Below are 27,515 nucleotides of genomic sequence, written 5' to 3' on the forward strand. Positions count from 1 at the left end.
TTTATTTTGGAGGATAGTTGAACATTCCTTGTTGAGTTCCATAGTGGATAGCTCTTCAAACTTCCTTTTATTTCTTAAAAGCTCTTTCAAAAATTTGGCATATGTAGGCATCTGCGAAATAGCTTCAATAAAAGGTAAGTTAATATGCAACTGTTTGAAAAGTTTAAGAAATTTACCAAATTGTGCATCCATGCGATCTTTATTCAACTTTACCAGATATGGGATCGGTGGTTTATATTCTTTAAGTACCGGTGTTTCAATCATTTTGGGATTTACCCCCTCGTCATTTTTCTTATCAGATTCCTGTTGCGGCTTCTTTTCAGGTTCAACCAACACTTTCTTATTCCTTAGTGTAATTGCTTTCACATGCTCGTTTGGGTTGGGTTCGATGTTACTAGGTAAACAACCTTGTTGCCTTTCTGAAACCAATTTAGCATGCTTTCCAATTTGATTTTCGACCCATGAATTGATGCTTGCTAATTTTTCAAAGTTGTCTCGGTGTTTTGAAAACGGGTCTTTGACACCAAAATAAATTTTTCCAACATCTCTTTAAGGTTTGGTTTCTTCTTTTGCTGACAAGGTTGTTGAAAACCTAGAGAGGGTTGTTGTCGTTGGTTTCCTTGACCACCCCATGAGAATTTTGGGTGGTTCCTCCATTCTTCATTATAGTTATTACTATAAGGATTATTTTGAGGTCTAGAATTATTACCCATATAATTTATTTGCTCATTCTCCATGCTAAGATCGAAGGGTAAATATTCTAGATTATTTATTCCACCTCCATTTGCATCGCATTGCATCACCGGATGTACCTGCGTAGAAACACGTAAACCATCAATTTTTTATTTAAAAGTTTTACCTGATTCGATAACATGGTGACTGCATCTAAGTTAAAAACACCGGCTACTTTTGTCGTCTTCACCCTCATGACTTGCCACTGATAATTATTTAGTGACATCTCCTCTATAAACTCATAAGTCACTTCAGGTGTTTTATTGTTTAGAGTACCACCGGCTGCTATATCGATTAACTGCCTAGTTGAAAGATTCAAACCGTTGTAGAAGGTTTGAACCTGTAGCCATAGAGGTAACCCATGGTGAGGGCACCTTCTCAATAAATCCTTATACCTCTCTTGTGCATCATATAAGGTCTCTAAGTCGATCTGAACGAAGGAAGAGATATCATTCCTTAACTTGGCTGTCTTAGCCGGTGGGAAATACTTCAGTAAGAATTTCTTGGTAATTTGATCCCATGTAGTGATAGAATCTCATGGTAAATAATTCAACCACGATTTAGCTTTGTTCCTCAACAAGAAGGGGAATAATCGTAGGCAAATGGCGTCGTCAGAAACGTCATTTATCTTGAAAATATCAGACTTCGAGAAAATTAGCAAAATGAGTATTTGGATCTTCGTCTTGTAAACCATCGAACTAAACAAATTGTTGTACCATCTGAATAGTGTTCGGCTTTAGTTTGAAATTATTTGCAGCAATAGTGAGTCTCACAATACTCGATTTAGCCCCAATTAGAGTGGGCTTGGCATAATCGTACAAAGTACGAGGAGCAGGATTTAGATTTGCAGGATTCATAACAATTGCAAGAGGTAATGGATTATTCTGATTATCACCCATCTCTTTAGTAATAACAATATCGTCCTCTTGCTCTTCTACTATACTCTGTTGACTTTGCCTTGCTTCTCTACACTTCTACAAGCTATACTTTCAATTTCGTTGTCAAATAGTAATGGTCCCGACGAGTTTCTTTTAGTCATAAACTAAAGGAACCTGCCAGAAGCAAATAAAAGAAAAATTAGAACAAAAAATTAAAATGCAATAAAAATAAATGGCTATATTAATAAAAATCAAGTGTTGCTAATATTTTAGTTCACGGCAACGGTGCCAAAAACTTGATGGTCACTAAACTAACTATAATTACTACAAGGCAAGTACACCTATCGAACAATAGTATAACTATGGTGAGTAGGGAATATCGTATCCACGAGGACTAAACGTATCAGTAATTACCATTTTCTTATTATTTAGCCGACAAATTGGAATGATTGTTTTTAATCTAAAATTACTAATCTAATTTACCTACGAACGCAACAAAAAAATGAAATAGGAAATAATCGAAGACAACTAAAAGGAAAGACAATACCCAAGAAAGAATCCACCTAGACTTCATTTATTATTCTGAATCTAAATTAAATAGTTTATTCATTTGTGTCTTGATCCGTAGAAATCCCTAAATTATGTTAATATCTCTTTCGAGAGTAAGAATAACTGAAGTAAGAATAACTGACTCTAGGTTGATTAACTGAAATCTCTTTCAAATTAAAACCCCTATTGTCGCATTAACTTGATCTATAGATTCCCCTATTAGATTTAACTCTAATCCGGTAGATTTATGTCATCCTATTTCTAGGATTGCTTGCAACTCCACTTAATTATGCCAGATCTACTCTTAAATAGGGACTTTTGCTCCACTGAAATAAGCACATTAAACATGAACTAATATCCCAAAAATATTAAAACATAAAATAAGCATACATATTTGAGAACAAGAATCAAGTATTTATCATATAAATCAGAAATCAAATAATAAGATGCATCATAGGTTTCATCTTTCCTAGGTATCTAAGGATTTTAGTTCATAATTTGAAATGAAAACATCTCAAAATCAGAAAAACCACAAGACATAAAGAAATTCAATAAAACTTCGAAAAATGTTAAAAGGAGATCTTCAATTTTGAAGGAGATCCACTTTTGAGTTGGATCTGATGGTGTTCTTCAAGTAATTTCTTCAATCTTCTCTTAGTCCCTCTTATATCTTCTTTTAATTGATATTTATAGACTTTAGAATGCTAAGAAAGCCTAAAAATTGGGTTTTTTCGCGTATTTTGGAAGCAGGGTGCGATATCGACACGGGCTGGCACATGGGCGTGTGGCCAGTCGTATGGAAATGAGCAGGCCATGTGGATCCTAGAAACAGCTCTATTCATTCGATTTTGTCTTGTTTTCTGCTCATTCCACTCCCAAACTCTCTCCTAAGTATAGAAACATAAATTTAAAGGATTAGAAGCATCAAATTCACTAATTTACATCATTAATCATCCAAAAATGCATTCAGAATAGGATTAAAATATGTTACTTTTACAGCTTATTAGCGAGGTCGATGATTGGGCAAGGACATTCCTGAGCAAATGTTGGCAAACCTGGGTTAAAGGTGATGGGATTATTGTTATAGGTTTAGTGTAAAAATTTATATTTCTGACTCTATGAATATGATGATATTTAGATTAGTTAGTTATGATACATTGATTTGCGAACCCTATTTAAAGAACTTGTCATTTCATAAATAAAGTTGATGTTATTCATACATGAGGAAATTGTGTTATGCTTACATGCAAGTAAGATTTATGATTAAGTTTTAATGCATGTTGCGTGCTATAGTTACATACATACCCCTATTCTGATTATTTTATGTGAACCACTGGTAAGATATGTGAACCCATAGACTCTTGCAAACCCATGATTATATGCAAGCCCTATTTAAATGTAATAACTCTTGTATTATGTGATTTCATGCGAAGTCTAATAAGTATGCTAGCCTATGCTTTAAACTAAACTGCGGACTCCTATGTTTTCTTGTCATGAGAATTAAGTTGTAGTTTGAAAAGTCTAAGTTGTGCTGTAAACTCTTAAGTATGATCTTATGAGGCATGCATACCTAATTATGTTTGTTCTGAAGCTCGCATGTTTACATGTTATTTCTGCTATTGTGTTTTGAGTTAGCACAACTACTGTTAAGACTTAAGTGGTGTGTTGGAGGTTAGGTTTGGAGTCAACAAAGAGTCACTTTGGTAGCTAATGTAGCTCGCCAAATTCGGGTCAATACTTCTAGGCTGAGTTTGGGGTGTTACACAACTTATATTAGTAGACGAACCTAAACATGGCCTTAGTTTAATTAGAAATGAGCAAACCGATTGAAAGACTAATATGTTTCTATCAAGTCCAACTAGGGAAATGCTTTGTCTTAGGCATCAGAGGCGCATAATGTATTCGCCTGCATAGAATATGAGGTTTTCACCTCGGTAGGTTTCCCAATTGAAGAAGATATGCCAATCGAAGAGTCTACATCAAAATGTTGATCGAGCATGACGCGCATATCATATGTATGAGAAAATGTTGGGAAATTAGATAGTCTTCAAGAGCACGCCTTGTGAGAGTTACCACCAAAGGTATAGTACATTTGGTTTGCTCAAAGGCTATGCAAAATGGATCCCCTAACGTGGGTGGTTAGGAGCCAATTAAATGGATTAATGGGTCAAATAGTATCTGCACCGAATTCTCTTTTATATTTTCTCGATTTTTGTAGGGAATTTAAGGGACAAGTTCTGTATGCATTATACACTTGTCAAGATCCACTAAAAAGAACTGAGTATCTATATATGGTAAGAAGGGAACATTCAAATTGTTTTTTTCTTCCTTCCATTCTATGCTTTGGCTCTTCTTAAAATTAAATATTCTATTCTTCTTCGTTAAACTAAAAACTAAGGTCTTTGGTTTACTTAGTGGATGTTTCAGCCTCCTGGTAAGTTTGATAGCTCTGCATGTTATGGTTTTGAAAGAATAAGGATGTTAAGAGGCATAAAAACAATATGGTGTGAATAAAAGGCCCTGCATGGGGTCGTTTGTAATTGAGATGTTAGTAAGCTGTCTATAAATGAGATTTTAATGGAAGTTCCATAATCTTTTAAGTAGTTACTGCTGCTAGTTTGGGTAGGATCGTCGGAACAGAAACTCTGAGTTGAAGTGAAGGTGAGTCCCTAGTCTCAACTCCTACATGTTATTCTAGAAAGTTTCTTCATATGGTTGATGTTCCAGTAATGGTGCATTTGTCCTTGAGGAACTGCCAAACATATATGTGTGATCCTCATACAATATCTGTATGAACTTGAGTGTGAGATGTGTTGTATGCATGTGGTCTTGTGAAATAGTTGTATGTTTGTACATGGAGCGTATTTTGTGCTGCATGGTTGTGTTGATGTGTGGTAAGCATGTAAAGAAGTATGATTCGATTATGGGTATGAGTAAAGTTTACATGAATGTATATTTATGTTATGAGCATGATGCATGATTGAAAATGTTGTGAGAAATGGTGGTATTCGAAGAAGTCTATCAAGAAAGTAAACATGAATTTTGGTATGGAAAATTTGAGGAAAGACCATAACCATGACATGTTTTGGAAAGGACGGATAAGCCACATTTATCTACAAGAGTTTTTACGTATCCCAAGGCAGTGATAGGCAAACATCACAAGATGGTGAGTTTAGGAAAATCCATATCGCAAACACGACAGTTCTTGTGGTGCCTTGGTGGAAACTCAATAGAACCTTTTTAGGCAAGTTACCTGTGAAGCCTTTGTGGCGCATTCTGTGAAGCCTTTGTGATGTATTTTGTAGAGCATTTGTGGCGTATTCTGTGGAGCATTTATGGCATATTCTGTGGAGACTTTGTGGCATATTCTGTAGAGCCTTTGTGGCCTATTCTATGAAGCCTTTATGGTATATTCTGTAACTCCTAAATGGCTAGTAATAGTTAGTCGCCTTCATGGTGATGTCTGGTTATTCTTTGAAGTAGTTTTTGAAGAAGATTATTTGACGGTGTCCTGATCTATGTCTTTGCTATAGTAATCTGCTAGAAAGTGAATACAATGTACTCAAAAGTATTGGTGGTGTAAGTATCTACCAAGTTTGAGCAAGTCCTCCTTATGTAAAAAGGTTATTTGATTCTATCGTACTCGCCAAACTTGGGCATTTTCATGATTTGTAACATAGTTATCTCGAGTTTTAAGGGGTGGCTTAAATGACATATTTATCAGAATAAATTTGTTATTTGAGTCGAGAAGATTATGATTTGACTGATATTCTGTTAGCCACAGAATTAGTATCAAAATCTGCCAAAGGTAAGACCTGTTTGGGAATCGTTCAGAGATCAATCATTATGGGAATCCAACAAATGTAAGATCCGTATGTAGATCAATCTAAGAGATCAGTTATTATAAGAATTTTTCAACAGTAACTTTTGTGCACATCGTATGAGAGAAGTATTCAACATCTGTCTGTGAGAGAATCTACCATAAGTAGTGCCGACATGAATTTATTTTGTGAATGCATCAGTTTCTATCTCCGAAGAGATAGTGAAATAGATCCGCATTGAGAAGTGAATTATGTAGTTCGCCATATGAGTGGAATGAATATATGATGAATAAGTTTAGAAATGAGCGTATATGAATCCGCTGAGAAGAAAGGAAAGTTGTAACACCCTATACCTGGCCTGGTCACCAAGGCCGAATACAGGATGCCACACCACCATCTGAACTCATTTACATCAAGTAGAAAGCTTATTCTAAGTAAAACATCCTTCATTATATTATACATGTAGGTTTTAGGTCACTCAACTGGATAATTATCATTGTTACATGCAAATCATACCATAAATAATCCTAAAAACAAGTGTTAAAATGCATAAGGTCCATTTAGGAAAATTCTCAAAATGTGTTTGTAGGTATTGATATTTTCTCTAGGTAGTATCGATACCACCTAAAAAAACGATACCAAACCTGCATTCTGTTTCTCGACTAAATCCCAAAGTTTCAAAAATTATCGGTACCTGTCATGAAATATCGATACTTTAACCTCAAGTATCGATACTCAAGCAAATTTATCGATACCAAATCCCTATTCTAACTTTCTACACATTTCAAAACATAGAGGTATCAATTTTGGAGCCCGATTATCGATACCTCTGCCCCTAAACATGAAAATGCAGCACACAAATGCAATTAACTCACTCCAAAATAGTTTCTAAGCATCATGCATTAATTACTTCAATAAATAATCATCCAACGGCTAAATTTAACAGTTCAAGTAATTAAAACGTGTCCAAGCAAAATACATCAAGTCGTCATTAAATTTCATGAACATAAGCAAACATATAAACTTATAAATTTCTAAAATTGAAACACAACAGAGTTGGTAAATAATCCAAACATATCATTGCACTAAACAAGTCACCACATTGCCTACAAAAATAACTTAAAGAACACCTATGAGATTAAACGAGTCTTCCTTGGATCACTCCCTACGACAACCACACAGCCCACACCGAACCGTTACTAATCTGTAAATGTTGAAAAGAGTGGGTGAGCTTAACACCGCCCACATGTCCCGTTGAATAGAGCTTAGCTCACATTCTCTTATCCCTCCAAACATGTCCCAATGCCTCAACGCCCAAAATCACTATACATATAGATGAGTACTCACAATCCTATGGCATACCAACTATATCCAACGGTTTTAAGAATCACAATGCCAAAATATCCAATTTAACACACATATTACTTACCGATTATCCAAGCACTATCCCTGTATGTTAGCATCTTTTGCAAAACACTATCACTTTCATGTAACATATATATGTCATGTATACATTTTCACTTCTCACAACAATTATCATATCCACCTATCGCATATTTGAGCTTCTCATCACTATGCATAAGTTCATTATCATCCAAGCACATAAACTAAATTCCCAAATACAAATGCTCGTGTCTACGAGTAGCGGTTCAAACACTCACCACTAATGCTTTTGCCGAGAAGTCGAGAAACCAAAAGCTTAATCTAGCTCTTTCTTTAACTAGTTGAAGGCCTTAATGAATCCAAGGCTTCATACAAAACAACCATACAATAAACACAGTTAAATAACGACCAAGGATTCACTCAAACCAACCAAAACACAAGCCTAAGTTGAGTTCCCAAGTAGCTGAAAACCATTAACATAACAAAATTAAAATGCTCATAAGTTGTTCTACGCTTAACCTATTTTCCTAAAATGAATTTCGTTCATCTTATTAATCATCTACGCCTAATTCCCAACCTTTAAATTACACTAAAATGCTCAGTTCATAGTATCGACATTTTTTAGGCAATTTTCACAAAATTCATTAAAACATGAGAAATCATTAACAAAACTTCAATGTAAGTTTAAAAATCTCTTAATCACATTGAAACTAATAGAAAAACACTTTACAATCACATTTTTACCCAAAATCTCGAAATCCACCATTAATGACTCCATTTTCGGCTTTTATTAAAAACTTGAGATTCAATGGCTAATACTTTAATTTTAAGGACTAGATATCATGAAAAGCTCATAAGAATTCGAAATATTACCTTTGATGGAAGATTAAACAAGTTTTGACACAAATTTGGAAAACTCACGTTTGGAGAAGATGATGAAATCTATGGATTTTTTGAGTGTTTTAAAGAGATTCTATAAGTGTTTAAGGCTTGGGTGTTGAGAGAAATCAAAAGCTTATATTTTGATAATCAAAATTGAGTGCAGGGAGCTAGGGAAATCAAAGGGACGACAAGCACAATGAAGGGAAAAAAGCTGACGTAAAAACATGTTGATGGGGAAGAAATAGGTTCAATTTTATAAACTGGTAAACCTACAACATAAATGCCTATTATTTTGACTTTGTTACAAATCAATCCTCTTTCTAAAATTAAAGGTTTCTAAAACACTTTTTAAAAAAATTATTTAACAGTTATAATGCCATAGTCGAATATAATTTCGGTTTACCATGCTACGAAATTCTTAGCACTCTAGAGCTAAAATTCCTATAATACCCCTAAACTTTTAGGCCCTATTTTGGGGTGTTACAAAAGTACCCACCACTATCAAAAAAGTAATTCAGAACTCTTCAAGTTGAGATGATTCAACGAAAAACGTTCAAGGTAATCTTGGTTAAAAATTTACTAAGTTCATACGAACTTACAAGTGTATGTTATGATACAGGTTCGGATTAAAGAGTTGGTACGCTAGGAGGGACCAAGCCAGGAATGTGCCAAGGTGGCTATTCAAGTTGCGATATTATACATATAGAGGACACTGTAAGGATATGGAAAATTGTATTCTATGCTATGCTGAGTCTGTCTTCATTGAAGGTTTAAGTTGTAATGATTTGTTTACTATATTTAAGTTTGTTGTATTTAATAAGTACCTCTTTTACTGGTTGTGAATAAATAAATAGAAGTTTGTCATAATTGACTTATGCTAGTTTTAAAATTTTTATTAAGTGTTTAGGTATTATTTTAGCACCCAATATCCGGATTCAGTGATTTGGGTCGGGTAAAGGGTGTTCCAATTCGAATCCCCAATGACTCTTAATAGTACAATACGAGAATTGATTCCATATCGTATGTGCAATAAATTCAGTAAAATCCCAACAGACCCAACTAACATTCATGTTGTACAAGAATTTTATGTCTTATTAAAAGAAATGGAAGCCACACGACCATTGGGTGAGCCATGGTCACACGTCCCTGTTAGGGACATAGACATATCAGTATCACCCCCAGAAATTTGTAGATATTATGATGTTCCATTCTACATGTATTATTTTTTTCAAAAATCAAATTTATTTTTTTTCTAAAACATAGACATGGACATCATCATATACTACTTAACTAACGAGAAAGGTGAATGGACACGTCAACTAGACATTGAGTTTCCAATATCGTTTCCACATGTTAGACTATCCCTTATGGCCAAGATGTGGTTCCAATTTTTTTTACTCGTATAAATCCTGAGGTAAATGTGTCTAAAATCAATACTTTTGTAGCCACTATGCTTTATGCTATCTTGCAAAAGGAAAGAATTTGTATTGGAACTTTAATATACCGAAGCATGATCCATTGTGTTCATAAGAAGAAAATAGGGCTACTTTTCCCACATCTTGTGATAACCTTATGCAAGCAAGAGGAAGTTCCCATGGGAAGGTTAGAACTATTTTTGTAGCCATCAAAGAACCTGATACGAGAGTTCGGCACAAGATAGTTTGTAGAACTTCACAAACAAAAAAGGGATTTTTAAGCCCAACAAAGTTCAGAGGAAGGTAACATTCTTGACTCAGAATGGATAATTCGATGGATACAAGAGATAGGGTCAATTTACGAGAATTACGCACAGAGACACAGCCTGCGGATGCCACAATTCCCATCCTTCAAACACAGTTCGAGACCTGGCAACAGTAAAATTAACGAAAAGGACCTAGAAGAGAAGGAAAATCCCAAGAAAGAAAAGGAAGAGGCATCCAAACAAGACTCCTACTGAATTTGAACTCTTTTTTATATTTTGGGGATTGTAATTTTAAAACTTGGATTTTTTTTTATTTTTGTTTTCGCTAGATTCTTTTTATTGCTAAAAAAGTTCTTATTTCTGTGTAGGAACTTCACGCTTTGGACGACACTATATTTTGGAGCTAAACAAGAAAGGGGACGGTCACTTGGTGAACATCATGGAGTTGTCACACCAAAATGGGTAATTTCTTTCTTTAATTATTTTTCGGCCACATTAAGGACAATGTGTCAAATAAAGTGTGGGGTTGACATAGAATTTTCAAACTTTTATGTAATATTTTTTGGTATTTTTAAATATTTGCTTAGTATTTTTTTAGTTAAATTTGTTATTGTGTTTTGTTTGTGCTCGAGTTTGTAAAAGTACAAGTGAATGGCTAGGAGCATGTAAATAGGATTGTGTGTATAAATTATAAATTTAGTAAGATAATGATTGATTCTAGGTTGTGTAATTTTTGGCTAATTAGTTCAATTTATTACACTGTGAATAGGTTAAAGTGTGTTAAGCATACCACATGATAAATGGATACACAAAAAGCATGAATGTAAATTGAATAATAGGTTGTGGGAATTGATAAACTCGGTTAATTTAATCCATGTATTGAAATAGTTAGGGATGAGCTAAGGCATTGCTTGGTAGACACTAAAGCTAAAAAGTCGACCCAATGCATGAATTCCTTAGTAAAAATAATGATGTATTTTTATATATTTCTTTTAATTTGTTAGAATTAGGATTAAATTGAGAATATTTTTAAATTTTAAGAGTAAATTTTTAAAATTATAACTAAATTGATATCATATGTAAAAAGTTATATTGACTTTTTTAACTAGCACGTACCGTTTGTGGTTTTAATGTAGGCAGCTAAATGATTGAATTATGTAATATAGATATTTAAGTTATAAATTTTTTATTTATTTTTAGTGCCTAAAATAAAAATATTTTATAAGTGAGTTACTATTTGTGAAATTTACCCTTTGTCTTAAAGAAAATTAAATATAAAAAAAAAATGATAATGGCCTCTCGCGTAGATTTGTTCACAAATCCATGGCTTCTCGATTATTCGCGACCGCCGCAGAGAAAATCGGGCAACCGGCTTTGAGGCGGCAAGTTCTGACGTTGACCGACGCAGCAGCATCCAGAATACATCACCTTCTTCAACAGCGCCAAAGATCGTTCCTTCGATTGGGTGTTAAGGCTCGTGGATGTAACGGTTTATCTTACACCCTCAATTACGCCGGTTCGTCTCATATTCTCGTCCTTCTATCAAATCTATTCTCTTATTTTTGAAAAGAATAAAGATGTGGGGAACTAATTTTTTTATTTTATTTTATTTTATGGAATTGACTGATAGATGAGAAAGGAAAGTTTGATGAATTAGTTGAGGACAAGGGCGTTAAAATACTAATTGATCCAAAAGCTTTGATGCATGTGATTGGGACCAAGATGGATTTTGTAGATGATAAACTCAGGTATCATAACAATTAATGTTTATTGTATCATTTTTTTATTTGATAATAATTAGTTATGTTCTTATATGATCAATTAGTAGTCATTAGTAAGGTGAAAAATATAAATGAGATTTAAAGCACTTACGTTTGATCAATCAATAGTCAGGAAAAAGAACCATTTATTTCTGTTTGTGTATTTCCAGGTGGAAACTGGAATGAAATTATTTTTCTACCTTGAATCATTACATAGATATATTCGATTTAGTTTTCAGTCGTGCATTCACGTCTTGTTTTTTCGTTTCCATTTCAACAATTTTCACCTTTGTGGTTCTTATCTGTTTGTCATCATTTCTTTGAACATGGCTGCGTGGTATGACTTATGATCACTTTACTGGTTCCCGTTTTAACCTTTACTGTAGCATTCTTATTGTTGCTCACAGTGGTTTTATAGACAGAGAATGCTGCTCATTACCACCATCCCATTCCTGCTTAGTGACCATCTGTTGTACATTTTTCTTACATTTACCTTACTTGGTGATCCGTCTGTCGGAGTCCTGTGTTTGTGCGAGTGTGCACATGTGTCTTCAAGCATAATTTCGTACTCTTCTTTAACTGGATAAAAAAGAACGTTGCATGTACGGAGTTATGAAACATGCAAGGCGTAAACATATTTGATATGTATATAAATGAACTGTTATGCTTTGTGTTACAGAAACTGGCTTGTATTTGTTGTTGATTTTATACACGTCCTGTTATGAAGCTGGTGCATCTTTATTTTCTTTGGTTCTAATTTGTATTTCATCGTTTCATCACAGGTCTGAGTTTATTTTTATCAACCCAAACTCCAAAGGGCAATGTGGATGTGGCGAATCTTTCATGACAACAACTGGTAGCACAGCTAAGCAGGGTAGTAATTGAGGATTTCAACACCCTTGTAATAAGATAAGATTTTAACTAACCTTCATGATTCCAGGATGCTTGCTTTCCTAATTCACCACTCAAAATAAGCTACAAGGAAAAATGTTTCCATATCATTTATAGGAGTTGCTGCCAACTGATTGTATTAGTATAGGTTCACATATGTCTGTATCACAGATGCTAGCTAGGTGTATTCTAATTGTTTTGTCTATACCATACTACATTACATAAGTTATTTTGAAATAACGAAGTCGAATTGCATCTAACTGGTTGATATTCTGTTAATCCCTTTGAAAATGATAGAACTTTAGTTCTTTCATGAGGGCTTCCATAACTATGATATTATAGTTTGTGGATCATGGTATGTGCTACGGTTTTGTCTATACTTTAGGTTCTTTTAGGAACACTTGTTTTGATCGTATGAATGATTATAATGTAAGTAGTAATCACTATATGATTTTATAAGATTTTTTGAGTTAAAAGAAAATAGTAGAAAACAAAAGCTAAATCTAGTATATGAACAAACACGGGAGACATTCTTATTAATTCTTAAATCTGTTTACTATGTATTTTAAAATGTGTTTATAAATATGTGCAGATTTTCTAGGTTTTATTTGTCATTCTTTATATGGTATTATAACCGACAAATGAAATACATTTTACTGTTATAATATTTTGAAATTAAAAGTATTACGCGTTGGTTCATTTTTCTTTTTAGATATTCATTTTATTTTGATACTAAAATTAAGAAATGGATTTTGTTTCTGGGACCATTTTGGAAATGAGGATTTTATTTTTCATAAAAAGAAAAAGAAAGTTGAAGACTGCACAGCGTTGATTATCGTATTACACATTGATTGTGAAGGAGAAATAATCGTGAGGCTTGATGAATAGTACTGGATTATGGTACATATTATTTTGAGAGTATAACAATAATTAAGTATGATGGACCCAGTTACACTTATGCGTGATGGATTTGGCCTTCTCAACATTGCAAACCTACATCTTTTGATGCCATCGACAGAAAATACCACATCCTTGTTAGGCATACTCAATGTCAAAACGAACAAGTTTCCAAAACAAATCTCAGGGGGGAAATAGCATACTCAAATGCTACAATTTTGAGATTAAATTACAAAATCTCAGGCTCTTAAGGCATGAGATGAACAGATAGATAGAGCCCATTGCTCAATATTTTTCTCCAACTAAATGTGCCTTTATGATAGCATTGGACATCCCATCAGCTAGAGGAAAGAAATGCCCACCACCTGAAACTTCATGGTACCGAATCCAGGGAAGTTGTTCTGCAATGTAGCGGTTCATTGTAATGGGCACGATCTTATCCTCATCCCCATGCCAAAGGTGTACAAAACCATCATTGTTTGCAAAGGTGTACAAAACCATCATTGTTTGCAAATGGATTTCCCAGATCCAGAGGATCAAATTCCCATGCTCCGTGTGTAACTATATAAGATCTCGATGAAGGGACTCGAACTCTCCTTGCTCTGTAACTAGTTGTGACTGCAAGGGACAAAGCATAGAACACTGTGAATCACATAAGTTCAATTACCTTGTAATCTGGCCTTTGGCCGATTCATACTGCTAAAAGGAAGTGAAAACGAGGAAGGCACCTCTTTTAAGAAATACGAACCACGGAATCCTTTCTCGAATAAATTCTAGATGTAATTTCTTTGTCCTGACTGGACAAACCGTCAGAATTGTTCGCTAAAACACAAGAAGCAGGGAACAGTTTTTGAGTGTTCCACCAGTAAACAAGCCAAGGGGTGTAGTGAGCAACACGAATAATCCACTGGTCTTTTCTTGACTTCTGATTGAAGGCTTCACTCAATACATTTGCAGGAAAATTAGGCTACCAATAAGTAACAGCTGGAGCTAATAGTGTTGCTCCGGCTAACCTGTTCGGAGTCACAAATACATTGTCGATACGAGGAAAACATCAATAAGGTGACTGCAAGATGCACTAGTTTACCATCTCATGGTTAGCTTGGGCAAAATTACCTGTTAGGTATGTACTTGAGACAACTCCATACTGCCTGCCGTCCAATGGAATAGCCAATTACATAGAATTTGGATCCTAGTCCTAACTGATCAGCAAGCTCTTCAATATCCATTGCCATGCTCTTTACTGTTTGCTTTGGATTCGGAGCACTTTCTCCATAACCTGGTCTGTCAAAAGACACAATGTAGACCCCTAACTCTTCGATAACTTCCTGAAAGAAACCATCTAAAAGTTCATGGAACACTAAAATTTTAACATATTAAACAATAAAACATAGACAAGAGACAGAAATATAAATAAAAAGTAAGCCAATTAACAAATACCGGAGATAGAGTAGCTGCAACAACAACATTATGCCTACCGGACCTGAAACCATGCACATACATAATTTTATACTGGCCACATGTCTCGGAACACCGTGCTCTTTGTAGGCTAAATGCCTTCCATCTTTAAGCCTTATTCTTGGTGCTGTCACAGGGGGACCATTCGGAGAGCCGCACATCTTGGGGGGAGGTGGTTGGATCACCAGGTAAATCCATGCCAAAATCCCCACAAAAAAGACTGCTATTATTTTCTTGAAGAAACCTGAAAATTTCTACCTTGTAACGTAAATATTTTGACTTGTTAGTTGTTAAAGTAACTTGCATGGTAAGTGTCACAGAGAGTAAATAATTCAGAGCATATAACTGAGCAACTGAGAAGGACCAGAGTTTAACAACTGCAATAAACAATAGAGGATAAGTAGCAGTATGTCAATGTCGATTCTCCATTTATGGAATAAGAGAATTCAGTGTCCTATTGTCAAGGAAGTTGCATTCAACCATTAGTACTTTACCACTTAATTGCACACAGAAAGTGCTTAATTGTTCAAGACTTTGAATCATGATAATACCTTTCTGTCTCTATTGTTTATAACAGAACAATTACAAACACTCATTCAACAGCAATTACCTAAAATGCTACCACTTTTGAGGTATAAAATCAGTGGAAGTTTAAATGAATAAAGTCCTAAGCCAATCAAAACAAAGTCACCAAGAAATGAAAAGAACAATCTGTTCTTATCCTTTCGAAACAGTGACCAAATACAATGAATTCAAAAGGTTGTTCTTTTCATATCTGCTTATCAACCAAATACGCCATGAGAAAAAAAAATCATGATCCGCCAGCAGAAAAGCTTGAAATTTGAATGGATCAAATGAAACATAAATCTAATGTAAAACACACCTGGAGAAAGCTTGAAAGAAGAGCTTTGATGAGATTTTCTGGTGTGAGCTCTGGCTGACGCTGCTGATATCTTCCTTCTAACTTCCCCCTCATCGTCCCTCAAAACCCAATAATCTGTAAAACGAAGACTCCCCCAAATTACTTCAGATATCTCTCTTAAATTCTATTTAAAAAAAAAGAGAAGATTTAATCGAATGAAGGTACAGCAAAAACTCAGGCATTTGGTTCGCTTTATTGGATTAGAGGTGTAATGGAATAAAATAGCAAATCAACTGTTTGGTTGAATGTAATGGAATATAGGCGTAATAGTAATCTTGTGTTTGGTTGAATGGAATAGAGGTGTAATAGCATAATGGAAAAAAACTAAAATGACTAGAATACCCTTAGCATAAATTTATTTTGGTAAATGATTATTGTTATTGTTATTTAAATTTTAATAAGATTATTATTATCAATAATAAATAATTTAATCATATTTAAACATAATTATTATTAAATATATTTTAATTAAAATATATAATTTAATAAAATTTTTAATAATCAATATTTTTATCTGAATTTACTAAAATAATAATATATGATACTATAAAATATATTTTAACATAATTATTATTAAATATAATTTAATAAAAATATATAATTTAATAAAATTCTTAATATTAAATATTCTTATATGAATTTTCTAAAATCATAATATATAATACTATAAAATATAATTTAACATAATTATTAAATATAATTTAATAAAAATATATAATTTAATAAAATTCTTAATATTAAATATTCTTATATGAATTTAATAAAATCATAATATATAATACTATATAATATAATTTAAAATAATTATTATTAAATATAATTTAATAAAAATATATAATTTAATAAAATTCTTAATATTAAATATTCTTATATGAATTTAATAAAATCATAATATATAATACTATAAAATATAATTTAAAATAATTATTATTAAATATAATTTAATAAAAATATATAATTTAATCTAAAGTTTGAATGTGTATTTACCTAGCAAAAATCAATGAACTCTCGTGTGACTATAACCTTAATAATATATGATGTATAATTAATATTTCGTGACTAATTAATAGCATAGAGATAAATATAGTAACGACGAATTTATAGTATACGATTAAAATGCTAATAATTTATAGTATACAATTAAAATATTATAAATAAAATAATAGTAAATAATATATAAGATAAATTAACATATAAATAATTCATATATTTAGAAGGAATAAAGATAAATTTAGTGTGATAAAATACAACATTACTTTGAAATCAAGGTTGCGAATTAGTTTTCGTGCAAGCTTTTCCAAATGCTATATTAATGATATTGAACAAGTAGTAATGTAAAGCTCTTTTCTTATATCCTTCAAATACTTCAACTGATTTCTCCATTTATCAGCAAAATAAAAGCCATCCTGAGCAGCAAAACAACTTCCAAATATAGCATTTGATCTAGCCATCCTCATAAACAAACAAGTCAACCCCCTATTACAAGCCTCAGTTCCCAATAGGCAATAGGAGAAAAACAAGATTCCAGTGGCAACATAATTCCAAAATATATAAACATGCATTTAAAAACTTTTAGATCTAACATCAAATTTACTGGCAATGCTGCAACAAAGCGAAGTGCCATCCTCTTTATCGGTATGAACAGAGAAATAGGTGTCTGGGCATAGCCCCAACAATCTCAATGCTTCCTCTACAACTTCGTCTAGATTCTCGCAGTAAACGCCAACATGATCACCTGTTTCATATCTGAAAAGGAAGACAAGTATGAGCTGGTGAAGTTCTCTATTATGTAGCATCTAGTTTTAAGATGAGGATAAGAGAGGAGAGGAGGTCATCATAATTGGAAAAAGAGAAAAAAACTTAGCAATACAGAACAGAATATTTAGGAAAGTAGTAACTTACGATAGTCCAGTGCCAGTAATATCAAATTCAAGATGGATGCAAGAACGATCAGATGCAGGAGTATGAAGCTCCTTCCTCACAGCCACATTAGACCTTCAAGTTAGAAACAAAAAACCAAGTTAGATTTCATCAAAGAAGAATACTAAAAAAATGGCCACCAGGATATCTGAAAAAACTATTCCTGTATACCTGCATGGATGTTGATCATCATAAACAGTGTGGCCATTTGCATTGTTCCAGTTCTTATCCTTGACAGGTGCATTTGCAAGATCATAAAATACAACACGGTATTCCAAAACAGCAGCAGTGTATGGGGTAGAAACAGTTGTTGCATCATCGTCATCACGCAGAAGCTGATCTAACTCGGGCCACACTGATTCACGTCTAGAAGAGCAACATGGTTCAATAAAGGGTAAATGTAAAAGAATGAAAAAGCTTTTTATTCGAACAGAGGTGATGTTCTTTTACCAGGCAGTAAAGTCATCTTCAATGCATTGATCATCATCTCCAAGACCCACAGGAACTAGACGTTTTGCTCCTGCAAATATGGTAAGGCCAATTTTAGCACATAGGTTCCCATGCAGTGAAAATTTGATGACATTATGTATGACCCAACTCTAAAAGAATCTTCTACTACATGGCCCAAGAATTTTATCCATTTGTGTATATTTCTGTTTGAACATTTGAATACATAAATAGAAACATTTGGATACATGTCAAGACTCACTTCATCTCACTGAAATTAGAATACACATCTATTCAGAATTAGTGCAGTAAGTTGTAATAACATCCAATAAGTATAATGATAAGGGTTGATTGTATTGATACCAGTATGATAACAGTGGGAAACAATGATTCATTTCTGCTATGGGTTTATGATTCTATAGCATGTTTCTCAATTTCAAAGAAGGATGCTGGTTGAAACAAAAGAAGAAAAACAAGGCTCCACCATCATAGCAAAGACCAAGAAACTTTGAGATGTAATTTACATGGTAAGAAAGAACAGTAAGACAGATTGTAATTCTGTTAGTACAGCAGCAACGAGAACAATGGTTTGTTCCTGTTATGGACCTACAATTCTATATAATATATTTGTTGATTTGAAATAAGGATGCTAGTTGAACCGAAACAAGAAAAATGATTATTGTATCATTTATATAGATGTACCTCGAGGAAGGGACTGCTTCAACTTGTCAGCCTTCTCAGCATCCGACACGCAAAGTGTGTACAAGTACTTGGAGCAGCGGGCCTTGAACTTGACAAAATCTTTGTCTTCTTGATCTTTACAGAGCATGCATCTTTCCTTCTGGCAGTCAGAAGGAAGTCCTTGATCTCATGAATCTGCTTAGGCTGTAAATCATAACCCAGAAAACATTCATTTAACCCAGGAAGTCAAATCATAGTTAAGGCATAAATCAATTATAGTACAGAGGCCGGTGAGAGCCAAAATCGCAAAATAAGGATCATAATAAGTAAATAAGCAACTCAATGAACAAGGAAAATACAGATTGAAACTAAAAGAATATACACATTCTTAACAAATGATATCATAATCAGATATTCTAGAATTAAAATGTTGTAACATGTAGTAAAAATATGTGCAATTCCTTCAAACATAAGCCAAATCCAAAAGAAAAGACATAACATTGCATTAGGACGACTATTCGCAAATAAGCAAATCAGCAACACACAGAGCAAGTAAAAACACAAATTACAACTCAAGATCTGAGAACAGCGCACACACATTTTAAACATATTCAGATGTTTTAGACTGAAAATATCATTAAATGATGCAGCAAAAACACGGGCAAAATTATCAACTTTTTCCCATCTTCAAACACAGTTAATTTCCCATTTCCAACTTGTAAGGTGCTCTCGTACTCTTCATTTTTCCAAAAATAACCGTATCAGAAACTTGTATTTCAAGCAAGGTTCAACAGATTCTTGGGCATGGATATGACATTAATATATTCCAAAGATTCCCAAATACATAAAAGAACACACTTATGAAGCATACATACACATATCTTACAAAAACACCTGAGTCCAATTAACATTACCTCCAAATTTATGTAAAACTTAAATGAGAAAACTCGAACCCATATCCAACATTCATCAGCAGCAACATAGCCGACAAAACAAAAATAATTATTTATAGAGCTACTATCCAATGAGCTAAAACAGACAAACAGAGGTATATTTTAACAATGAAAATAATCGATTGCCTTAAACACCATATAGTGTTCCAATCAATCAAATTACAGCAGGCATTAAAACCTTTCCCTTTCGTTAATTCACAACTATTAGCTTCATTAATCAAATCCTATGTACAGTTGATCGATTGAAAGTGTAACATTTCAAAGACGAAATTTAAACACAAAACTGGTTAACATTGAAATTACATGTAAATATAACCTAAAAAACCAAAAAATTAATCATATTTTCAGATTTCAGGCCGAAATGGAATGAAATGAAAGGCAAATCCATTTTTTCCCCAAAAAAATAAAAATAAAGAAACAATATTTCAAGAAAAGATCATTAAATTCATGGTATATATAAAGAAATTTAATTGAAATCAAAGGAATAGAAGAAGGGAAAAGCGTACTTAGGAACCATTTCTGCTACTCTCTGTTACTCTGTTACCTCATACGATTCGTAATTGAAGGCCTTGTTGAAGGTTGTTAGGGTTTGTTAAAGGGTTGGTCAGGATAGAAGCATGAAAAGGAGGGAGAAGGTTGGAAGGAAAATGGGAAGAAAAATGAAAAAAAGAAGAAGATGCTACAACGGGTTGGAGGGTAAAAGAGGACCGATTAGGTAATCCTTTCTTTTGGAAGGGATTACAAATCGGCGCTGCATAAGGAAAAATGGGGAATCGGTGCGCTGCGTAATAGGCCCGTATTAGGGCAATACAATCAACCAAACAGGGTAATTAGTGGGGCCACAGATTAGGGGTGTATTGGCTAATCCAATACACCCAACCAAACATGCTCTCAAAAGTATGACTAAGATTGAAATAATAAAAGGTAATCCCTCATCTTTTAATCTATTCATTTTTTTGATTTATTCTTTATCACTTTTTGAAATTAAATATTATTTTTTATTGATTTAAAATAAATTTATTTTTTTAATATTCTCCCTTCTTTCAATTTAGGACAAATTATATATAAAAGCCTTTTTTTTAAATTTACCGAAATGAGCCCGATAAATAATTATTTATTAGAATTGCCCAATTCCCCGAAAGCGCGTCCACATCAGAGCGATGTCAGGGGACGTGGCAGGAAAACGTGTCCCTGAGGAAGCGTTTTGCCTACGTGGACAGAAATCGCTCCCTTAAGGACGCGTTTTCCTGCCACGTAAGCGCTCCCTTGGGGACGAGTTTTGCCCGCGCGTGAACAGTAGCAATGGCTACTTTTTTGACCGTTGGTGTGGTAAAAAATATATATATATAAAAACCCCCTTTCATTTTTTTTCACAACTAAATCCTTTCTCTCAATTTCTCTCTAATATTCTCTCAAATTCCTCTCAAGTTCCTCTCAAATTTCTATTTAAAAGAGCTTTAATTTTTTTAATTATTTTTAAAAAAGTTTTAAATTTTATTTTTTTGAATTTTTTTAAATCGTAAAAATTTGTACCAATTTAGCAATGACCGACAAGCACATATCCGTCGAACAAATAAAAATGGTAAGTGTTAAAGTTAATTTTTAAATATTATTTAAGATTTCTTTATTTATGCAATTTTAAATAATTATTATTTTATTATTTGTTATAAAAGTCTGTAGATCGGATATTACAATGTTATATTCGTAATATGCATGGTCCTCCATCACCGTTGGTAGAGAATTACCTGTGGGAGGCGGGTTTTTGACACAAGGCGACGGTAGACCGATGATGCAAGCTGGACCCGAAACTTATCAGTGCGTTGATTGAGAGGTGGAGACCCGAGACGCGCACATTCCATCTTCCATGTGGAGAGTGCACTATCACTTTGGAAGATGTCAATTTGCAATTGGGATTGCCGGAGGACGGGTACGCAGTCACCGGGTCTGTTCAATCTGGTGATTGGGGAGCGGTATGCTATGAGCTTTTGGGCGCTATTTCGGAGAATATTAACGGAGGTCGGATCGAGATGGGCTGGTTATGAGACACATTCCCGAATTCGGATGATGATTCAACCGAACTAGAAAGAATCTGATATGCTCGGGCATACATTCTTCAGTTAATTGGAGGTTATCTGATGCCGGACTTGTCACGGGACCTCGTACATCTAAGATGGTTGCTGAAACTCGTTGATTTTTGAGCAGCTGGTGAATTTAGTTGGGGGTCTGCCGTGTTGGCAATATTGTACCGGGAGATGTATGGGGCGACGCAACCGAATAAAGCAAAAATCGGAGGTTGTCTGTCACTACTGCAGTCATGGGCACGGTTTCGCTTTCTATTTTTACGTCCTCAAGTGGACCACCCCTTATACATTCTCATTCATAATGAGGTAAATTTTATATTAGATTTTACAATTATTACGTAGATTTAAAATATAATCAAATGCTAAAAATTTATTTAATTAGGTGGAACCATCCGACAAGTTATGCTTGATTACCTACCTCTCTTGAAGATATACGGCTTCTATTAGACATACGGTCGGAAGCACAAGTAAGTATTAAGTAAAATAGATATTTCCATCATGAGATAGTCGATTGGTATTTAGTATTTAGTATATAACTAATATTTCCATCATGGTTATATAGTTTCAATGGACACCATACAAGGATCCAGCAATTCAGGCAGTAATTCCGGATGAGTACTTCCAAAATCTAAATGCTTGACATGTGAAAGTCTCGTTGGTCAACTTTGCGATTGTGGAGATGCACCAGTCGAACAGAGTATTACGGCAACTTGGATTCCGACAATCGATTTCTGTAGCACCTGAGGTGTTGGATGATCATCACAAAATCGACCTACGGTAATTGCATATGGATTGGCCGAGATTCTGGTCATATTATATCCAAATGTGGAAAGATCGGTATGATTATATACCAACTCGGGAACTGATCATCGTTCCAGAGTTAGCGTGCGTGCCAGAATACATGTCATAGTTTAGGATTCATGGCAAGCCGTATTTACTGTCGGCAGAGGAGAGACAGCGGCAATTGCGTGTCCAAAGGGAATGATGTGGCCCTTTAAATCCAATAAGAAGGGACGACGACGCAAGCCCATCAACGAGGCCCAGACATTCACCCGGCCCATCATCATCGCCCATACAATCACCAGGCCCAGCAAAAGCACCGACACAGTCACCCGACCTAGCAATTTAACCGATGATACCCACGGCACAGCCTTTTCAGATGATGCCAGGTGCGTATCCTAACCCTTTTATGTATCCTAACCCTTATATGTTTCCTTTTTCTAGTCCTATGGTAGGTCAGAGTCAATGGCCCAGTTCATCTCCATTTTCGATTACGCCAAGTGGACTGCCGATGTATAAGCCAGCGTCACACGAGGGATCGCAAGAGGGGCTGTCGGGGAGCTCTTCTTTTTACCAAACCCCATCACCGTATGGGTTTCAAACACCTCCACAGTCACTATTCTATCAAGGTGGCTCATCGTCCCAACACTGACAACCAGATCCCCTACCGGAGGAACCAGAATCCCCGCCAGAGCAACCATAACCCCCACCAGAAGCTGGACAAAGGAGGAATCTAGCACGTAACCGTCGACGACCACCATGTGGCACTGAATCCGGTGGGGACGGAGATTGATTTTTATTTGTACAAACATTTTGAATATTTTTATATTATTTGATGTAATAAAATAGAAATTCTTCTATATTATTTCATATACTAATAGAAATTTACTTATACATTTTTAATATAATAGAAATTCTTTTAAATAAGGCAATATGTTGAATATTTCTATATTATTTCATTTAATAAAATAAAAAATTATTTTGAATAAAGTAATTGTAATTTACTTTAATATTTTTAATAAAATAGATTTTCTTTTAAATAAGTCAATATTCTGAATATTTGTACCAATTTTTAATTTAAAAATATAAATAATACAAAGTTTTTTACAATAACGTTCAACTATTGCGATTTGGGTATGATCGGCTTGTATGGCCTGGGTTCATACACCATCCACATAACTTCTGTTGACTGGCTATTTCTCGGATATCCATATTGTTACGTATTCTAGTCGAACAAAGTTGACCCTTTGGTTTGCGACGTAATTCTCTATCCAGTAACAACTTAAAGGGAGTAAGCGATACAGACGGCCACTTACATTCATCTAGGACCGGTGAGAATACATATCTCCAGACATTGTACATGTTTTCTAATTTGTACACTTCGTCGACATAGCTCATCGAATCTAGATGGAGATTCTGACAAGCTGTAATTACATGAGTGCATGGATAATGAAGTGCGTCAAACATCCCACAGTCGCAAGTCCTATTTCGCAAGTGTACACAATATTGCCCGCCACTAACACCTTGGTGCAGTCTGTCAAACTCTATCACGCTAAACCATAAGTTGTCTCGATCGTGACACACTGTGTGCATGATGTTCGCCCGCACCTTGGCCTTGTTAATTTCTTGCACTACCTTAGTGCACCATATATGACCTCCCTGCATTTGGCCTGTATAACTCGCTGTTCGCTTTGAAAATAGCGTCGCCAAGCGAAAATATGTCTCTCGCACAACCGATGTTATCGATAGATGGTACGTTCCTTTTAGAACAGAATTTATGCATTCAGTTAGGTTTGAGGTCATATGACCATATCGTAGGCCACTGTCGTATGCTTGTGCCCACTGTTCGAAAGGTATGTTACAAAGGTAGTCCACGCCTTCGCCGTTAATTGAACGCAAAACTGCCAACATCTCATGAAAACGATTTTTATTTATTTCATACCCTGCCAATATAAGTTCATAGCGAATATTACATACCACTATTTCAATTAGAATTAATATAAAATGACAAACGAAATTATATTAATAGAGACCAAATACCCATGTTGGTCACTTGTCGTCTTCACTGTTAGATGGATATTGCCTGTAGTAATTGAAAGCAACATGCCTTAGGTAATACCGATGGTGTGTGCATTGCCATAAGCTTCCTTGTCGATCAATTGCAGCTAGTATGCCGGTGCCTCGATCCAAAATAACACATATATCAGGTTAGGGATACACATGCCTCCTTAACCTAGATAGAAAGAAATCCCAATCATCAGCTGACTCCCCCAGTGTTATTGCAAACACAAGTGGAAGAATTCTCCCATTGCCAACCTATGCCACTGCTACCAATAGCCTATGGGTATATCTACCAAACATAAAGGTACCGTCAATTTGTACCAATAGCTTGCAGTATGGAAATGCGTCTCGGTATTACTTAAAGGTCCAAAACAGACGTTTGAACACTTGGCATCCACGTAGCAATCGGTCGTTGTAGTACGCATGTTCCGTTTGAAGGTCTGTTATGCAACCTAGGACGTATCTCTCTAGCACTTGACACCACTGCCACATTTCATTCTATGAAGCGTCCCACCCACTATGCATCTTCTCCAACGCCTTCTGCTAAGTTATCCAAGCCTTGCGGTAAGAGGGCATATACCCCATTTGGCTACGAATATTGACAATTAAGACCAGCACTGAAGTCCTGGATTCTGCCTTCACCGTGGGTAGTATCAAGCTAGCTAACATAGCTGAATCTATCTTGGGATGATCTTGTGAAATACCTATAAATGAAGTACATTAAATAATGCAACATTACATAATAACAATATTATTCAGAAACCCTAAATACTGTACCTGCAGCATATGTATTTGGACCTTTGTACTTTTTAATCTCCCACAACCCTGTCATTTTCCTCAACAAGGCGTAGATTTTCCATGAACATGTACCATCTTGTACTGCACACTTCGCCTCAAACTTATCAGCTTTGGACTTAACGACGTGGTAGTTAATGCCGTTATTGATGCTATGTTGTATCAAAGCACCAATAAAACTATCCTTGTTGGAAAACTGATTACCAACTTCAAATTCACCCAAATCTAGTACCGAACTTGTACGATCACGCAACTGGTGTGGTAGATCTAGAAACTCCAACGTATCATCTGCAGACAGATCGACATTATGCATGTGGGCTGGAGGTGAGTATGCCCTGAATCATGGATATTTTTCTTCATCTGAACCCCCTTCAACATCTTCAGGTTCGATTGGAATAGGCTCCAGTTCAGAGAATAATGCAACTTCTGCACCACCGGGCCCGGGCTCTTGAGGTGGATCCACATCGGAGTCATCTTCTAACCCACCATCATCTGCAACATACAAGGTCCCCTCACCGGTGGACGTCGTAGGGAGTACATCATCCCTTCTTCTGGGCATTTCATAACGTCCCCAATTGGATGTAGATTGCCAACCACTAGAAGATGATGCCGTTCCTCAGTACGTATTTTCAGCATCAAACATTGACCCACCGAGGTGCATGTCCCATCTAGCGATAGAATGTCGTGCAGGGGTTGTGTATTCCACACCGCTACCAAAAATAGATTGTTCCGTGTTTTGTAACCCACTAACTGAGTGTCGGGCAAGGGTCGCATATACCTCTCGAACACTAGTCGCAAGTGCATCATTTGGTAATGTAAATTGTATATATAACTCAATATAGGGTGCTCCACTAGTGAGATGAGTCTGTACCATTGCCTCCAAGCTACGAGCACATTTTATGTCAAACGAGTCATACGTCACCGGATCAACAGAAGAAAAAAATAGATACGTAACATATAGAACTTTCATTGGCGTCGTTTCGAATATTTTACGCCTAATTCTTTTACAAAGTTCTGTCAAATCTATGTTCTGGTTAAAAATCAGTCGCACTGTATTCTTCGATAAAAAAACAACACCATTTAGGGTGTGGCAAACCTCACCATCATAGTAAACAACAACACTAATATGTTCACTCATCTTTAATTTCTATCCTTCTTAGCCTCTCTAAATTTTTTTTGTTGTAACTTATGCAATCTGAGAAAAAAATTTGCATCATTTATAGCCTCAGGCCAAACATGCGCTACTGTAGCAAAAGCACGTCCACGTGGGAGCTTCTTTCAGTACTTCTGCTGACAAAGCATCCTGCTTAAAGCGTTTTTGACACTATTTTCTCAGAAACGTCTACTCAAAATTATTTTTTCAGGAGCTACTGTAGCAAAAGCGCGTCCACGTGGGAGCTTCTTTCAGTACTTCTGCTGACAAAGCATCCTCCTTAAAGCGTTTTTGACACTATTTGCTTAGAAACGTCTACTCGAAATTATTTTTTCAGGAGCTACTGTAGCAAAAGCGCGTCCATGTGGGAGCTTCTTTCAGTACTTCTGCTAACAAAGCATCCTGCTTAAAGCGTTTTTGACACTATTTGCTCAGAAACGTCTACTCGAAATTATTTTTTTAGGAGCTACTGTAGCAAAAGCGCGTCCACGTGGGAGCTTCTTTCAAAACTTCTGCTGACAAAGCATCCTGCTTAAAGCGTTTTTGACACTATTTTCTCAGAAACGTCTACTCGAAATTATTTTTTTAGGAGCTACTGTAGCAAAAGCGCGTCCACGTGGGAGCTTCTTTAAATTAACAAATAATTTAAGTAACCCTAAACCTTAACTTATTTGAGTTTTTACTTAAAAACTCTAAACTCTAAACCCTAACCTAATTTTATAAAAAAATTATAATTAATTTAGTCAAGTAACCCTAAACCCTAATTTATTTGATTTTTCCTTAAAAACCC

The 27,515-nt window shown here is 35.0% G+C and overlaps 1 protein-coding gene, 1 non-coding gene and 2 pseudogenes across 2 annotated transcripts; 2 read left to right on the forward strand and 2 right to left on the reverse strand.

Moving 5' to 3' along the window:
- Positions 1 to 1,088: 1,088 nt before the first annotated feature.
- On the forward strand, positions 1,089 to 1,195 carry LOC121216550 (small nucleolar RNA R71). Its single transcript, XR_005912731.1, has one exon. It is a non-coding gene; the product is annotated as a small nucleolar RNA R71 (small nucleolar RNA).
- Positions 1,196 to 11,174: 9,979 nt separating this feature from the next.
- LOC107899226 (iron-sulfur assembly protein IscA-like 1, mitochondrial) lies at positions 11,175 to 12,837 on the forward strand. The gene is made up of 3 exons (XM_016824877.2): positions 11,175 to 11,442; positions 11,557 to 11,674; positions 12,469 to 12,837. Exons 1-3 carry the CDS (start codon positions 11,250 to 11,252, stop codon positions 12,569 to 12,571), a joined length of 414 nt encoding a protein of 137 aa, XP_016680366.1. The 5' UTR covers positions 11,175 to 11,249; the 3' UTR covers positions 12,572 to 12,837.
- A 650-nt stretch (positions 12,838 to 13,487) lies between these two features.
- Positions 13,488 to 16,057, reverse strand: LOC107898165 (uncharacterized; annotated as a pseudogene).
- Positions 16,058 to 18,679: 2,622 nt separating this feature from the next.
- Positions 18,680 to 23,477, reverse strand: LOC107898164 (60S ribosomal protein L38-like; annotated as a pseudogene).
- Between the last annotated feature and the right edge of the window lie 4,038 nt (positions 23,478 to 27,515).

Source organism: Gossypium hirsutum, chromosome D04 (assembly GCF_007990345.1).
Source record: "Gossypium hirsutum isolate 1008001.06 chromosome D04, Gossypium_hirsutum_v2.1, whole genome shotgun sequence".
Lineage (NCBI taxonomy): Eukaryota > Viridiplantae > Streptophyta > Magnoliopsida > Malvales > Malvaceae > Gossypium > Gossypium hirsutum.